This window comes from Podarcis cretensis (assembly GCF_951804945.1).
Source record: "Podarcis cretensis genome assembly, chromosome: 7".
NCBI classification, from domain to species: Eukaryota; Metazoa; Chordata; class Lepidosauria; order Squamata; family Lacertidae; genus Podarcis; species Podarcis cretensis.
Genome location: NC_137176.1, coordinates 45,297,785 through 45,316,073, shown reverse-complemented (window position 1 = coordinate 45,316,073; position 18,289 = coordinate 45,297,785). Strand labels below are relative to the sequence as shown.

General features: G+C 37.4%; 1 protein-coding gene across 24 annotated transcripts in view; it reads right to left on the bottom strand.

Annotated features, from left to right (window-relative positions):
- The window catches only part of EPB41L3 (erythrocyte membrane protein band 4.1 like 3), a 128,728-nt gene that overhangs the window by 60,858 nt on the left and 49,581 nt on the right, over positions 1 to 18,289 (bottom strand). For 23 of the 24 annotated variants that reach the window (XM_079982868.1, XM_079982889.1, XM_079982887.1 and 20 more), the window contains exon 2: positions 1,622 to 1,851. In XM_079982868.1, the coding sequence (XP_079838994.1) occupies positions 1,622 to 1,840 (219 nt within the window). In that variant the 5' untranslated portion in view covers positions 1,841 to 1,851. The remainder of the gene's footprint in view (positions 1 to 1,621; positions 1,852 to 18,289) is intronic. The other variant, XM_079982869.1, reaches the window with a different exon arrangement.

Sequence of the window (18,289 nt, the reverse complement as noted above, 5' to 3'; positions counted from 1 at the left end):
AACAGGAGCATTAGTATTTCAAAAGGGAAGGATGTGGATACCAATGTCTAGAAGTAGCTAACCAGGACAAAACTAAGCCGGGGAGAATTTATCCAGGTTAGACTGTCACAGAAGAACCTTTATAATAATTTGTGCTGTGCACAAAAACATGCCAGGAACTATTAGAGCAGGACCCCAAACTGTCAAGATGTGTTCATGCACCTTCACAGGGAATTAAGTCTCATCTTCCTAAAGAAGCCTGACATCCTGTTCATGCAGTTATCTAGGGCAAAATGACCAGGGAGACACAACTTGCATTCAGTATTTTATTTTTTATTTTACATGCATAAATGCACATTTTTTCATGCGTGATGAACTCTTTTTCAAAGGTTATTTGTGATGCATTTCCACAAGCAATTTGATTATCTGGCTAATGGCACCATAAATTAACATCTAACAGGGAAGAAAAATTGTGTTAAGGCTCTTTTTGGATCAAGCTACCTTCAGCTAGACTCAGAGCAACACTGAAATTGCTCAAATTTTCACACAGGAGGACTTCCTACTGCTTTCTTTGTGTGTGGGGGGGGGAATCTAAATATTTATTTCTAACCGGACTAATCTATACATTTTGGTTTGTAACTTTGGTTCAGAGTTTGATATAATAATGTCTGATTAGCCCAACACCACCTGCTGTTGATGGAGTAAAGAATGTATGTATTATTCTAACCAAAGCCTACTATATAGTTAGAGATGGGAAACCTATTCCATACATGCCTTGTTTTGAAGGGGGCAATGCAGCTGGTCATCCATGCACATCGCTCTTGGCTTAATGCTAATACACATGCCATGTCTCTTTAAACAAAGTTGTGAACTACAGTGATATCTCGGATTAAGAACTTAATTCGTTCTGGAGGTCTGTTCTTAACCTGAAACTGTTCTTAATCGCTGCACGATTTCTGTTCTCATCCTGAAGCAAAGTTCTTAACCTGAGGTAATATTTCTGGGTTAGCGGAGTCTGTAACCTGAAGCGTATGTAACCTGAGGTACCACTGTATTTAATTCCAGTCATTGCTGTCTGTCTCCTTTGTTTCCGTTCCCATTAACAACATTCTAATGTGATGCAACTTGTTTATGTCCAAAAAGCAATGCTTTATTAAAGAGGGGGAAAGCCTCAGGGCTGAGTAATTTTTCATTGTTAACACAACTGAAAGTAGTTAAATTGTAGTCATTTTGTAAGTACCAGGCCTTAATGAATGTAAGGTTTTGTTAGTTTCAAACATCACTCAACCCCAAATAAAATGGGATTTCAACAGGTGTTAAAGTGGAAATGTGTTTCCAAACTCTCCAAAATTTGCAGTTATCTAACACTGTGATGAATAGCGAAAGGTCCCCCCCTTTTAACAATGGCAATAGGTTTTAAAAATGAAGCCCAGCATGTAAGACAATCTGACAAAAATTACAAAAATATTATATGACTGAAATTGAGAGAGGGGAATAGTACCTCTCCCCTCCATCCCCAGTAGATCACCAATCAGTGTGCAAGAGTACTGTTTAATCAGACTGATATCTGTGTCTAAGTTATGTGTTGGCTTTCTAGTGTATGTTAAGACTTTTAAAGAAATTATCCAAGTTCTGATCTTACCGGTTCCTTTTTCACAGGAGTGCTGTGAGCTGCAACCCCAGAAAATTGTTCTAATGCATTCTGGTGCTCTTCACTCAGCTGCTGTTGCTGTTGTTGTTGTTGTTGTTGCTGCTGCTGTCCTTGGGCACCTGTCCCACCCGATCCTTGTTGACCCGAAGTTTCTTTCTGCTCTTGATCCTGATCCTTTGATTCAGAATCTGATCCAGATTCTGTAGTCATGGTTGATTATTCTACAACACAAATAAAACTATTCAGTATCATAAAAAAATCAAAAGGCGACAAAAACTGTATTGACAAACAAGTAAGATGGTTTTAAGTGTCACAAAGTAGGGGTGGCAAAGTTAAGACCATTTGTAGGTGACGGGGAGTCACACCCACCCACCTACCTCTACACACAAGGGGATTTTTTTATTAGTTGTCTTCACACTTGCTCTCCTGTCCCCTCACCACACTTAGGTGGTCTGAATTTGTTTGAATGCAGGTTCTTCGTAACTCTGGTCACTGAATCCAGCTACCAGAGCTAGTCCTACTTAGGGACTTGTTTAAGATTGTAGAGGACTATAAACCATTTGTCAGATAACTAATCACCCTTTGCCCAACTCTTCCAACAGAACCCCAAGGAAATTAAACTGAAAACATCCTGTTCCTGTTTGGTGGCTCAATGCAAAATCTCTGTGCGACACAGGGATATCACAAAAATAAGGGTCTCATCATGGCCTGGCTGTAGCCTATGACACACCTTTTAAGCATTTAGACAATCTTAAAACTCAAGAGTAAAAGTTTTCAAATGAATAAATGCAGCATTGTCACAATTTGAATCCATCAAAAACAAAAGTATGACCGTAACGATCTGATTTTGTTAATCAACATGTAATTTGCCTTAAATCTGGTAGCCATAATAATTTATTTAATTCAGTAAGTATGCAATTAACAGAGGGGAAATACTCCTTTAAAAAGAAAATCAGTATTTTTGCTGGTAAGGACCTGTCCACTACCTACTGCTATGTTCGCATTGTGATGTTCTTCACTAATCATCAATTATCACTGTAGGGGTCACTTTAGTAATGACTCAAGATCATCACTTAGATGGCCCAACTCAAACTCTTCCCAATTAAATATATTGTATGGGGTTGCCTATCTTCAGAAGGGTGGACTAAAAGTATAACAAATTTGAACTATGGTTTAATCATGTGGTGACTGAACCAGGCCACTGTATGAAAGTCTAGTATTATAATCTAGTAAAACAGCCCTAGTAAAAATAACAAAATCCATTCTTGCAATCCTATTGAAATTTACTATGAAATATAAGCTCACATGTACCAATGTATCAAAAGTTATCTATGGAAGTTACAGAGCAAATTGTACATAAAAAAGTTTATGAAAATAGGTTTGATGTATTTATTTAACAAAATTTATATATCACTTGATCATAACAAAAACCTCTACACACTTTACAAAAATATAAAATAAAAACATTTAAAATATGAAAAAAGTAAAACAGGTTTTTTAAATGATAGAAGTGCACGGGGGGGGGGGGGTTGTAGCCTAAAAATTGCAGTCTGCAAACAAAGGAAAAGAAACTGGAAACATGGGGTGCAAATTCTCACATGAGGTTTATTGCAACATTTCTTTTATAAGGAAACAGCAATAATAAACTTATTGACTTCACTCCATACCAAAAGCGAAAAGAGTATTTGTGAAAGGCATTATTATAGTCAGATAGCTCTGGAAACTGAATACAAATGAACAATAAATATTTCATCAAGCAATTAAGGAGGAAAGAAAGGTTCACTAAAATGGCTCATTACAATCCTCAATAGACTCACTTTTAAAAAAACCATTCAGGTCTAATCTTCTTTTCTGACCTATTTTTTTTTTTGGAAAAAAAGTATTTTTCTTCTGATTTCCTTGCTGAGCATTTGCTTTCTTCTTTTCCCTCTGATTGATGACTACAGTGCACTTTCTGTAAAGGCTTCACTGGGATAGTTCAGCTTATTGCCTCATCACTTTTTTGTTGGAGAAACATCATTAGTACAACCTATTGCTTCTACAGTTGCTGTAAAGTGCCTTGCTTACAAGGGGTGCATGCACACATATTATTCACCATTTAAAAGCTTAATTAATTTAATGCTTTAAAAGACAATATGTGTTTGAGACAGAAGTTCGTCAACAATTTGTCCCAGCTATGCACAAAGTACTGTAATTCTCTGTCTTTTCTCTAGTATGGAACATGTAGAAATATCATCAGTGTATGATCAAGATTTTGCCCCTGAACTAAAATGTGACCTGACAACTACATAGCTGGTAATTATAAATCACTAACGTTTCTTAAATTTCATATTAATTATGCTTGAGTTACTTACATCTTACTGTATCCTAGAGAAGAGCATGGCTGGCAGTAGCAATCCTCCCAGGGGACAAGGATATATACTGCATTATTTTGTGACTTTATTAAAAGCATGCAAGATCTGCACGCCTGCCTAGCCAGCACGAGGTTACCTGTATATTTCATTTTCCCCACTACTATCACAAGCCCCTGAAATGTGTCTAAGATGTCTAGAATGCCTCAATATCCTATTCTGTTTTTTCTATGTGGATCATATTGAACTGTGCTAAAACATGCAACAGGAAGCAAAATGTCTACATTTTAATAATATAGTAAATGGGGCCCAAATTTTCAAGAAATATCCACATGGTTCAGTGATACAAGAATATAGAAAAGGCAACAGGAAGCAAAAAAAACATACAATCTATGGGCAACTGCTTATATGTATTGTTTTTAAAGCGATATAAAATAAAAGCATTCAAACACAATTTACATTAATGGCCACTCGGTCACTGGTGTAAATTCTGTAAAGATCTTAGGCAACACAACTAAAATTTAATCAAATCAATAGTTTTTAACTATAAGAATTTATGGATCTCACGTCACCCATTTTCTGTTCATGATCATATTTTTTTATATATATAATGATATTTATTAAAATTTTGTTTAAACCATAAAAGACATAGATAATAACATAGTATTTTCCAATATCCACATTTCATTCTCATCTTTGGACTTCCTCACATCTCTTGTTCCTGCATTCTAAACTCATAAATCTTGCTAGCAAATTATTAACTTGTTTCGATTCATATAATGTAATTTTCCAATATTAAATCTCAAATTTTAGAATTTAAATCACTCTTTTGAAAACTTAATTATAACATACTATTTATCCAAAATTTGTCTTTTCTTTCAATCGCGTTTAGATTTTTATTCCTTATAACTAGTTTGTTGGAGCCATGTTATTACTAATCTTACATCCTTCTTAACACTCGTACAATTCGTATTTTTGTAGATAGTCCTTAAATTTCTTCCAGTCCTCCTCCACCAGTTCTTCTCCCAGGTCTCGGATTCTGCCAGTCATCTCCTCTGTTCATGATCATATTATGCTCATTAGTGCTGTCATATATTCAGTTTACTTTAAAATAATCAACAGTAAAATGCCAACAGAAACCAGAATGATGTGTCTTCAAGAGACTTAATTTATTTTTGCATTGGTTCTTTGTTCTACACATTGACTACTACAGCACATACAAAAATACCCTTACTTTATGCAAATGGGGTTATTTAAGCATTGCCTTTTAGTTTTGCTCATCTAGGTAGATATGTTTCTGTGAATGTCTCTCTGTGCTCAACATCTAAATGTGAATGAGACTGCCTCACACTTTTAAAATGGTTATCCTAAACTTAACATATGCATACTAATAGGCTACAACTCCTAGGGGCCAAGGTCCTTTTGTCCCCCCCCACTGAATATTTTGGGGGGCTGCCTCCCCCCAAAGTTGTGCATTTGCCATGTCTTGTGGTGGACTATGTGGGGTGGGGCTTACATGCCCCTCCCCATATTGTATTCAAGTTGGAAACCCTGGAGAAATTAGAAAAACAGTATATATTAAGGCAGCCTTGATATTGAACTGTGACACTGAGGGGAGATTTTTAACAATTCCCTCTACACTGAGGGGATTTTTAAAAAAAATTACACTGGCCACAGAAACACAGTGCCAGCAGACCTTCAAAACACACATGCCCACATTAATGCATAACAACAGCTGTTTCCTATATATGATTAGACTATGTTTTGGGGTTTTTTGGAATCCCTTTTTAAAAATCATTGAAACCATTTGCGAAAAATGGACATTTGAATAGAAGCCTTCATTTCAAAATTGTAAATGTCATTCTTATTAATTTCAGAGCTTAAGTTTAAATTTGCAACTACTCAAACATTTTCCCAAAAAAATGAACTACGATCCCCTAAAAATGGAGTGTTTGATCCTTATTTGTGCTAGGTGTAATGTACAAACAAAGAGTCAAAGGCAAAAGTAGGGCACAAAGACAGATGTTCTGTGCCATCAAGCATCCATCACAGTGGTTGAACAGAAGATTAAATCTTAGGTTATTTTCCACATTAAGGGGAAAAATCATTTTGAGTTTAACCATGAACACTGGTCTCTCTTCAAAGTCATATAGCTTGACCCTGAAAACATCTCCCAGGTGCACCTTGATCAATTGCAGATGTTTCCAGGATTGAACTAGCAGCTGCAACCACAATCAGTTTCAACTGAACACTGACTGGAGTAAGCAAAGTAAACAAACCCTAACTTTTACTCTTGGTCATCAAAAGAACTGTTTAAAGAATTCTCTTCTCCCCCACAAATCATCCCTTTTTGTACCTACTGGGTTATCCTAATTTATGTTCCAATTTAGTACACACACTACAATATGTTCCTTGATGTCTGCTTGCTTTCGTTTAAACTTTATAATTGTTTGGGATAAAAAATATTAAACTCCTGATAATACACTCATCTTCAATTCATGGGTCAGATCCTGACTAATGATGGGTATAATAGTAGCACTACTGTCATATGAATGCATAGATAGATATGTAGCACTATAAATGTTAAACACTGCTAATACAAACAAAATCTAAACCATTTCCATTTATGTCTTGACTTCAGAAGCTTGTGGGATATGAGGGGATCTCCAATGCAAGGCTAGCAGTTGCATAATTTATTAATAGGTTGAGAGTAAGTTCATGTCCATTAGTCGAGCAAATTATAGTTGTATCTATGCAATCTATTGGTCTCCACTGGAATCAAGTACATTAAAAGGAACTGCTTCTGCCAGCTTGTCACTTCTGGCAACATATGTACATGAAAATTAATAATCACTCACGGCACAAAAGAAACAGGGTATTTCTAGAAGATAATTATATCTTTTGGGAAGTTTTTGTAAATACATGCATGAAAAGTCGAATAATGAAATGAAGACGACAGTAATTGCAGAGCATAACCCATCAGATAGTTGTTTCTATTCTAGCAACTCACTCTTTTCATTTCTATTGGTGCATCTTAATTAAAACACGACGTACAACCAATTTCTCCATTCTGAGTGCAAGATCCACTTATACTGCTTGTCTGATCCCACAACAGAGTTTGAGTGGGATTTACAGACAAAAGTGTGGCAATTCAAGCTGAACGACTTTGCGTACGCAGAGGTTATCTACATTGACATAAATTAACAGCAACACTATTATAGCAATTCAGCATTCTTTTTTAAACCTGGGTAACAGTAACAAATTAGGAACATAGGAAAGCTATCTTATACCAAGTCAGACCATTAGTTCATCTAGTCCAGTACTGATGACTACCTACAGCATTTCATGTTTCAGACAGGATTGGGTAGTTTTCCACTCCACCCAAAGGTAACCGAACCTGGAAATGTACCACTGCTTCCTAGAGGTATTGAACCAGGTATTGAACCTAGGAACTTGTGCATAGAAAACAGATGTCCTTGCCCATAGATAACCACCGAGCACATAAAAATATTAAATCCATAGAAATTGGACAATTTCTAAGCACGTTATTTATTATTGTTGTTGATTCAATTTATAACTCATCCTTCCTCCCAAAGGAGCCTACCTGTATGTACAATCCAAAATATTAACCTACCTGACTTGGATAATATTTGTGAAAGGCAACCCCTTTCCCACACTTCCTTCATCTGCTGTGCCGATTTGGCCACAGTTGCTCTGCAATAATTACCGTGGGTACCTCATCTGGGCAACAATCCAGAAAATGGCTCAACACAAAGTCATGTAAAACTGTTCTAGTTAGCTGAAACACCAGTTTCCAGACAAAAGATAAAGACACAAAGGATGCTCTGGTGCTTGCATGGAAGTTCACTCATGCTGTCCTAAGTAGTTATTATTCTGGATCGGCATGATTATGAGCTCGCTGCTGCTGTAGAAGAATGTTTCAGGGACGGGAGCAGGATTCCTGAGCAAACTATCATTCAAAGCCTGTACGCTAGAGTTACAGCTAGAACAGGTTTTCCCCGTAATGGTGTTTTTAACAGGATTAGGAGAAATGGAAGAAAACCACAGTAATCTGAGCAAGGAAGCAAACAACACACACACACACACACACACACACACACACACACGCATCATCCTAACTCCACATTTTACAGTTTAGCATACCATTGCTAGAAAACCTGTTTTAGCTGCAACCCTAAAGAGAGAACCAACAAGATCTGCTTATTAACTTCAATTAATTGTTTCAAGATATATGTTTTTCTAACTTTGAACATGATTAGTTGATTCCTTACTAGAAAAGGGTAGAACCTCTTTGCCACACTTTGTTTGGTCTTGGTTCATTCCGACCTCAGGAAACCCCTCTGGTGAATCCTTGTCCTGAATTTTAAGTACTTTGTGAAGTGCTTTCTTTGTCATACCAAAGACTTTACCAAAGAACACTAGCACTTAAAAAGACAGAGGTGCAAGTACCTTTTGTCCTGGCATGTTGAGGAAAGTTTCACTGGACTTCAAAGCCAGCAGTAACTCACTTAAAACAATTGAGCCTTAATTTGAGACATGGAATTGAGTCAAGAGTTCTTGGACTTTGAGACATGGTGATATGCCTCAAAATATCATCGGGAGAGCAAAAACTGATGCTTCACAATACTTAATTTTAATTTAATGTATGCAGTCCTCCAGGCTTCTTTCTCTTGCCCTCAAGACTCTCACTAGGCCATGTCCCCTCACTGGTCCTGCTCTGCATCCTCCTTGCATTTTCTGCCTAGCTGGAACTTGTCCCTGAACTGTGATAATGTCTCTTGTTGACCTGAGAGGAAACAGGAAAGTGGTGTTTCTGTGTTAGTTGTATCTCTGGCTTCTGCATGAATGAAATTTAGTCTACCACACAAGTAAGAGAAATATCCCTGCCCATTTTTTCCCTGGCCCCACTGAAAGTGGAATGTGGCCCCTGGTAGATCCCCATGAGGCAATGTGGCCCTCGGATTTATAACTCCCAAGTTATAAAGTTATTCAGGGCAATTGTCATTTGGACTGCTCCTCAGAGATGCAAGCATAATGAGGTTATTCACTATGGCACAATGCAAGTTATATCTTTTGGGGAGTCATTTACTGGTGCTAGGGCGTAGTTTTGTCTTGAACAACAAAATACTGGTTGTAAATAAATACACACTGAATTTGGCTCTACTGAACATACATTTAAGCTCTGAAAATCATTCCATATAAACATGCTCCATGATTTCAGAAATGCCCTGGGGTTTTATAATGCTTAAGGCACATATGCCGGACATTACACTTTAGTCACACACCACACACATATTCTCTTTGCCTCTTGGGTCCTGCGGCAAACAGCTGTCATTAATATTCACCCCTTCTGCTAACACTTTCCTTAATCCCAGTAGGGCTTCCTAGCCTATAATTAAACTTTCCAGCTGCTGCACTGCTAGACAGAACCCAAATGGATCATTTGCTTTTAAAACATTCCCTCTTTGCTAGTCCAAGGATGAATTCGAAGAAACTTTTTTCACAATGTCATGGTTCATCCTATTTCTTCCAATCTATGTCATGTACTAAGTGCTTCACATTCCCTAACATTACATTCTGACATGATAGGGCAGCATTTTCAAAAGTGCTACCTGTTTCATGTTCAGAACTACTTAGTGAGAGTTGAAAAATCTGAATGCATGGATGCGATGTTAATATCAGAGGAAGGGTTTTGTTCAGTTAGAGTCCGGGAAAGCTAAGCTAAGGGGTAACAATCATAGTTAGGCAACAATCATAGTTTAATGGCAATTTTAAAAACCAAAGTAGCAGAAACACAATTAAATGAGAGATGTATTATTTACATGCCAGAAATGTCAAATCTTTAAAAGGAACGAATACATCCACAGAAATACTCTTCAAAAAAATTAAGAAGGTACTAGGAAATTATTGCTATCCAATTAACAAAAATTCTGATCTTCCTTCAGACAGGGAGGTGCAGCACATACACCCCAGCAACAACTAGAACCAGGATTTTAAAAAAATATATAAGAAACTTCTTCAGCTTGAAGCCTAACAACCCTATCATCAAGTTACACCCCAAGTATTTCAGTGGAGCTCATCTGAAATGTCCCTGAACATCTCATCTAATTTCTCTCAGCATCTTCAAAACATGCAACCTGGCCTTGCAAATGAACTTCTTCCCCAAAAGCCAACATTGTGTTGCATCACACACACTCCCAAAGTGTTTACTAAACAGGTATTAAACTTCTACATACAAGCAAATCCTATGATTCATTCTGAATCAAAATATAACCAATTTTCAAAAAGGAAATCAAAGGCACTTCTCCCACTACATAAAGTAGTACTGCTACAATAAATACATTAATTTTTTGTTGTTATTTTAAATATATTGTTACTAATGATTACTTGGTTTACTAAAGTATGCACAATGTCTCTTTTTTCAAGTTACATTTTCTACAGATCAGTTTCATTTGTTGAGACCTTAGTGTTACATTAGGAAGAAAAGAGGGAAAGAGGTGGAGGGGGGCATGGTGAGTGGGGTGGCAATGCTTCTATTCTACTTAGTATATGTGTGGGGTTTTGTGTTAGTGTCACTTGTGTGGGAATACCTTTATGAACTCCATTCAAAGGAAAACTGGCAAGTGCCCACCAGCCATCTCAATAAAGCATTCCCCAAATGAATTGCTTAGCCTCCTGACAACAGCAGCATTCTAGGTCACTTACCCTCTTTGTCACCCTCAAAATATTTAAAGTGACAACATGCCTTGGCTGTCCATTTTGAACTGCACAGCAGAGATAAAAAACAAGTACTCCAGATACCCGATATTTCATGTTGGAAGTGCTTAACAGTTTAAACTGAGATATTCTCCTTTTCTGAAACAGTCTTCTGTTTAAACAAGGGAAAATGCCAAAGTATAAATTTAAATGGGGGTATCAAGCTGGTCTTCCTTCACTCATGGAGATGATTTTGGTCAAGTTGATGCCTTTGCTAACGGAGGAGGCAATGTCAGGGTTTTGCCAGCAATCCCCTTCCAAAAGCAGCTCTGGGGAGTTTGGGGGACCCTCCAAAACAGGGTAGAAAGTATTGTCAGAGCTTCAAGGTGAAGAACAAACTGGCACGCCCTCCTCTTTCATTAGTGGAGGTGTTCGGTGAATCAAAACTTTTCTGTAAATGCAAGGGCACCAGCTAAATTCCACCCACTAGAATTAACACTGCTAATTGACCCATGTGTAGATTATGCTATTTTATTTTTAAAAGGCTATCTCCATTTTGAATGTTTAATAACTAAACAGCCCTGGCAAAACATATATTCACATCTGCAGTGATTTTACTTCAAAACAACTGATCTGTTGTTTATTTTACGAGTTTACAAGATACTTAACTTCCCAATCATAAACATGCTAGGCTAAGAAAGTAGGTGGTTATCAGCAGGTTTACCAACAGCTGCATAAGCAAAACCTTTACCAAGTGGTATAAAGGCACACACACACACACACACACACACACCACTGTATAAGAGTTAGAAATTTAAGGGATTCCAACTGAGATTTTGCATTAAGGAAGTGCAGCTATAGCTATAGCCCAGATATAGCTATACCCCAGGTTCAGCATGACACATCCATAACATAAAATGTGAGACATCCCTACATCAAAGGACAGGCTATGGAAAACACTACTTCACCCTTTCTCTAATTAACACCATGCCGCAGGCTTGAGGAAAGAGAAATGGCACACTACAGTATCTGCTGTTTAGGATGGCACGTCCATTGCAGGTGTTTAAAAAGGTGAGCCTGTGTGAAATGTTTACAGCTGGAAATTTAAGCAAGTAAAAGATGTAATTTGTTAATATATATATATATATATATATATATATATATATATATATATATATATTAGCTGTTGTAGATTTGGTCATAGTTCAGACTGGAAAATGTTCATGCACATTAATAAAATATATCTCTTTTCTGGTGGCACAACACAAACAACTGCTTTTGGTTGTTTTTATTTTTAATATTGGGGGGCCTCAGTGTGTGTGTGAAGACCTGGTGAAAGAAAAACAATAAAACGGAGGAAAGCAGTACAATTTCTGCTGTGCAGCAACATTGATGTTTCTAAGAACAATAAGGGGCTGAGGATAACAATTTATTCTGCATAAGAGATAATTAAAGAGAAAATAAAAATAAGTAGGAACTTAACACAAGAATGGGCAACATTACCACTTTGACAGAGCTGTACTTGATGCAGGAACTAATAGGCTCCTTGAACCAGCTGTGTGCAAATTACAATGTCATTAACTGAACACAATTTACAGCCAAGAATATATAAATGCTCTTAAAAATGTATTCCTCCCCAATAAAAGGAGAGTATATTGTTCTGATACTTTCTAAAAATTTACTTCTAGTCAAAGTTGTTCTTACAACAGCGATTCATGCATAAGTTCCTCTCACATCCTGTTGTCATATTTATTATTTCATAACACACAACTATCTCTCTATACAATTGTAGCTCTCAGTAGTTTCCCAGATATCATTAAAATTAGATGGCCTATACAGGATGACTTAAGAATGCTCCCTACAAGATACCTTTTGTACCTCTTGTATCAACATGACTAAAAATTAAAAAAGAGCCTTTTACTTGCTTCAACTAGCATTACTGGGACTTGCACATACTACCAGATTTGCATGAAGTCACTACAGCCAATACAAGAATTTGAATATCGTTTGTTAACAAGAACTCAGTCATTCCTCCAAATCCTTCAATGGAACGTATTAAAAATGCCACTGAGACCATTCCAATGTCACTCATTTATGCTGCCTGTCTCCTTTGGAATGATAATGTGGGTGAAAGTTTTATCAAACTTCTCTGTTCTGCAACAATAATTAACATTGTATGGATAGTAAAGGGAAATGGAGAAGAGTACACTTGGAGATACACAGTGTATACATGAACATTTCAAAAGGTTGCATTACTTCCTTGGCTTAGACTGAAGCAACTACAGCTTTTATAACTTTTTCCAGTGCTGATAGAGAAACAAACTTTTTTTTTTAGTGCTGCAGATGGCATTCATCTCTTATCTTTCCCTATCATTGAATCTAGATGTGGTAGTGCAACTGATGGGAGTTGGGAGTCCAACAAGATTTAGACTCTACAGAGCCACATTCCCTATTCCTTATGTTCTACTGTAGCAAATGCCTGCTCTCAAGATAACTCCTGGTACTCAAGTTTCTGAAATGCTGATATTTAGTAGGCTCAAACCATTAAACTTAGAGATGATTACGCTTCCAGCTCTCCTTTTATGATATAAAAATGCAATAAAATCTCTCAGTTTACCACAATAGCATGCTAAAATTGCATTCCATGTTTTTTTAAAAATTAAAATTTGAGAAGCACAGGTTTGCTCTGTGTTCCCTATAAAGAATGCTATATAGGGTTCCATGGCTTTTGTCTTGCTTATATCCCTGAATATTGGTGTATACGGTACATTAAAATGGCATGTTTATAACTTATAATTCTTGACATTATATATTACAGTTGCTCAAATAAATATCTATAGTTTTATTATGAAAGCAGCAAAAATAGTAAACTATCATAAAAACTTCAACAAGATAGAGAAATACAAATATTAAAGTTTACTAAATTTTGGGTGCAAGCTGTAGTGCTCTGGATCAACAATCGTTGGATTGTGCCATTCTTCTTTACTAAAGCTTATTTTCATCATTTTTGACAAAACAGATTTAGTGACCTACACACAGAATCTAAACCATTAAGTTCAAAAGAACTGGAAATCCTGTTCTCTATTCTGCACTCTCAGTCTGTTGCAGTAGAAAGAATTATTCACATTGCTCACACTGCTGCTCCAACAAAGTAATCAAAAACAGCAATGTGCTGGCACCAAACTAAAAGGCCCTTATAAGTGCCATGTTTCAAATTCCATTTAGTCAGCCCCTAGCAAAGAGGCTACAAAACTCTTTAATAAATCATAAAACCAGAGGGGGGGGGGAATTAGGTCATCTTGTCCATCCCCCAACATTTTAAAATTGCATTCTCCATTGTACCACTGAATACTCGGTCAACTTGTAAATGATTCAAGTGATGGGATTTTTACTGGCCCCCTGGAGAAACTGCTCTATAGTCCATGAGTGAGCTCTTTCCTGATAACACTTTCTCCACCTATTTACCCATTTTAGAGGACAACATATATATTATATTATATTATATTATATTATATTATATTATATTATATTATATTATATTATATTATATTATTGCCATTACTATTTTCACACTTTTTGATAATTTAGCAAAATACTTTGTATTATTTACTGATCCCCACCACCACAAAAACCTTACTGCTACTTAAGAAACATTCTGTAACCCATTATAATTTGCTGCTATCTGTGTAATTTAGGGGCACAAATGAATGAAAATGTGTTACCTACAACAATAGTAGATGTGTGCATGCACAAAGTTCCAAATTATTTCATTTATTTAGTAGATTTATATCTCACTTTTCAATTGGAGTCCCCAAAGCGGCTTTCAAGCATTTATAAAACACAACACATGCTCAAGAAACAAAACAACCATGCCCCCTGAAGCAGAATCCAGCTTCAAATATCCCTTTCTATAGGGCAGTTGCTAAACATTAGCTCTTACGATGGTCAGCCCTGATGCTACCTTTGTCTAACTCTTTCACTACCTTCTTCCTTTTCACAGTGCACTTGATATCAGTTGGCTCTCTGACATTGCTTTGATATCAGAAAAAGCAGATTGTTTCCTGAGCAGCAATATTGGATTGGGAGGGGGTGGGGAGGACAGTGGACAACCAAGTAGGTGACCAAAAAAGCAGTGCTATCAAAGAGATGAAATGTAAATATTTGTATTTATTTATAAAAATATTTATATACTGCCATCTCAGAAAATATCAGGGTGATGTACAATAACATGTATGCAAATCATAAAACACCATTAAAAACAGTGCAAAATAATCATTAAAATGACTGGCTAATCGAGAATATTTTAACCAACTTCTTAGGCCTGTCTGCATAAAAAGGTCTTCAAGAGATGCCTGAAAGTCAAAAGCAAGGGTTCCTACCGAACCTCTGCAGCAAGAGTGCTCCACAGCATGGACGAGTGACACCAAATCCCCAACTTCTACTGGAAGCCAGTTGGGCCTCCGTATCTAAGGGAACAACCATCAGTGTCCATCTAGATGATCTCAGTAACTAAGTTGAGATATAAAGACTCAGGCAGTCCTTAAGCTGTCCTGGATCCAAGTGGTTCAGGGCTTTGTATATCAACACATGAGCTTTGAACCTGACCCAGTATCGTATGGGCCTGCAGTGCAGACCTTCTATCAGAGGTGTCACAAAATGTTGAAGGTCTGGCCCTATCAGCAGCCTAGACACTGACTTATGCACTAGCTGGAGCTTCCAGACCAGGCCCAAGGGCAGACCACATAAAATAAACATGTACTGCATACAGATTATCAAAGTCCTAAGTTATCATAAAGAACACGTAGGATGCAGACTTTATGCTTGGTAGCTTTTCTCCAGCTTTTACACATCTTAACCAAAGAGATACAAGTGTGGAAGTACTCGTATAATATTTAATGTACAATTCTTCCTGATATCCAACTATGGTTATTTCCACCACACATGCCTTTAATGGTCCTATTTTGAATAGAATCATAGGATTGCAGAATTGAAAGAGACCATAAGGGTCATGTAGTCCAGCAGTCTGCAATGCAGGAATCTTTTGTACAATATGGGGCTTAAACCCACGACCCTAAAATAAAGTGTCTCATGAATACATTAATATTACTGCAAAATTGAAAGTGAACAAACTTCTTACATCAACCCTTGTGTGAAAGCATGCTACTTCTTGTTCGCTCCAAACTGATTGCCCTTCAATTTTAAAGCAATTAGCTAAATCCTGGCTCTTGCAGTGTGAGACACCATGAGACAAGAGCTATCTTTCCACACACTATTACTGATCTTATCTGCTAGTGCTATTATATTCTCTCTTCAGTCAACTCTCTCCTAAACTGAAGAAACAATCACTATTTGTTACATTAGCAGGTCCACACCTCTTGTTATCTGTTTGACCTCCTCTGTAACTGTCCACATTCTAATGTAGTCTCCTTGAAGCTGATTATATATATATATATATGGTAAAGGTAAAGGTACCCCTGCCCGTACGGGCCAGTCTTGACAGACTCTGGGGTTGTGCGCCCATCTCACTTAAGAGGCCAGGGGCCAGCGCTGTCCGGAGACACTTCCGGGTCACGTGGCCAGCATGACAAAGCTGCATCTGGCGAGCCAGCGCAGCACACGGAAATGCCGTTTACCTTCCCACCAGTAAGTGGTCCCTATTTATCTACTTGCACCCTGGGGTGCTTTCGAACTGCTAGGTTGGCAGGCGCTGGGACCGAGCAGTGGGAGCGCACCCCGCCGCGGGGATTCGAACCGCCGACCTTTCGATCGGCAAGCCCTAGGCGCTGAGGCTTTTACCCACAGCGCCACCCGCGTCCCGCATATATATATATATATATATATATATATATATATATATATATATATAAAATTGCATTTATAGCCATGCTTTAGTCAAAAAATCTCTTAGAGAGCCTAAAAAATCAGTATTAAAATAGTTGTGCCTGTCCTCAGGCTTACAACCTAAAAAGACATCACACATAAAGAAAAAATAGAATGAGAGGGAAGAGGGAAAAACAAGCTCAAGTTCTTAAAGTTAAAATTAGATATAACAAGAATTTTAAATTATATTTTAACATCTCTATTCTATATCTCACCCTTATAATTTCTTTTTATTTAAAAATATATTTATCTTCTTGAAATTATATCTAAACAGCTGGAGAAATGCAGTACATGTAATAAAATTCATTTGCACACAAAACGTCAGTATTGGGAACAGCAGAATATTATTTCTCTTCTTGGGTTGCACTGCTAAATGACCTTGAGTGGTTATATCACTCACTGCTTTCTTTTTCTCCTCTCTCCCATCATCTATTTTTATCATGCATCTCTTCAATGCAGGTACCACTGTGTATGATATTTATAGGCTCTTGTGCATTAGAGATTCCACAGAAGAGGATGAGAAACAGAACCGTAATTTCAAAAGGACTTACTGTTCAGAAGTACCATTAAAATTGGAAACTACTCATATTCTGATTAACACAGGTTTTGGCTTCAACTTAGCTTGCCTTTAAATAAATATGAACTGCTTACCGTATTTTTTGCACCATAACACTCACTTTTTTCCTCCTAGAAAGTAAGGGGAAATGTCTGTGCGTGTTATGGAGGGAATGCCTACGGGTGGCATGCCTACGGATTTTCCTCCTCTAAAAACTATGTGCGTGTTATGGTTGGGTGCGTGTTATAGAGCGAAAAACACGGTATATAGACATGAACTCAATCACCAGATACCGATCCTGAGTTGGACATGGTGCTAACAAAAACAATCCGTGTCTGAAAGTAGAGCTATATACACTGGAGGAAAGAGCTTGGATTTTGGCCAGGGGTGCCTTCAGACCCCAAATAAAATTGGGTGGGGGGTCCCCAAATTTGATAAGTGGTGCCATTCAAATGGTGTGTGCACACCACATATTGTGATCAATTATGTGGGGTGGGGCTTACCTGCCCCTCCTATTTTATGTAAGATGGCACCCCTGCACACAATTACCTCCATGGTGCAATGGTGTGTTGAAATCCACTCACTGAAGGATTAACGAGGCCCTTTGTGAGCTGATACATTAAGGAAATGGGCTGATACTATGACATAGCACTCGAGGAGTGGTCCGCAGCAACCAGCATGGCCCTAATGATGTCACTGGCCTATACTGGGTATTGCTAGACACTTCTTGGGTACTAAACTAGTGGCATCTGCACAACAGTATTCAAGCCACAGATGTTCATCCTACTCTGATGTCCTGAGTGGTGTTGTTATATTTTACAAAGTGAGAAAATTGCTCTCTTTAGGCTTTAATCTAGGCTTTATTTAGGCCTAAACCAAAACTAAATAGAGTCATGCTTCTTCCACCATATATAAAAGAGTTCAAAGCTACCACAGATGAATAGCAGATTCTTTTTAATAAGTGTTCTGACATGAACTATATTTCTGTTATCGCACACATGATGCAGTTCAGAGAAGCATGCTTCTACCATGGCTAATCCTTAACCATTCAGGCAAGAACAAATCTATATAAATAGATAAAAGGAACTTACAAGTGTCTCTCATACCTCCCTTTGCCCCCATTCAAAATTACCTGCTCATCCAGTTTTTAAAAAT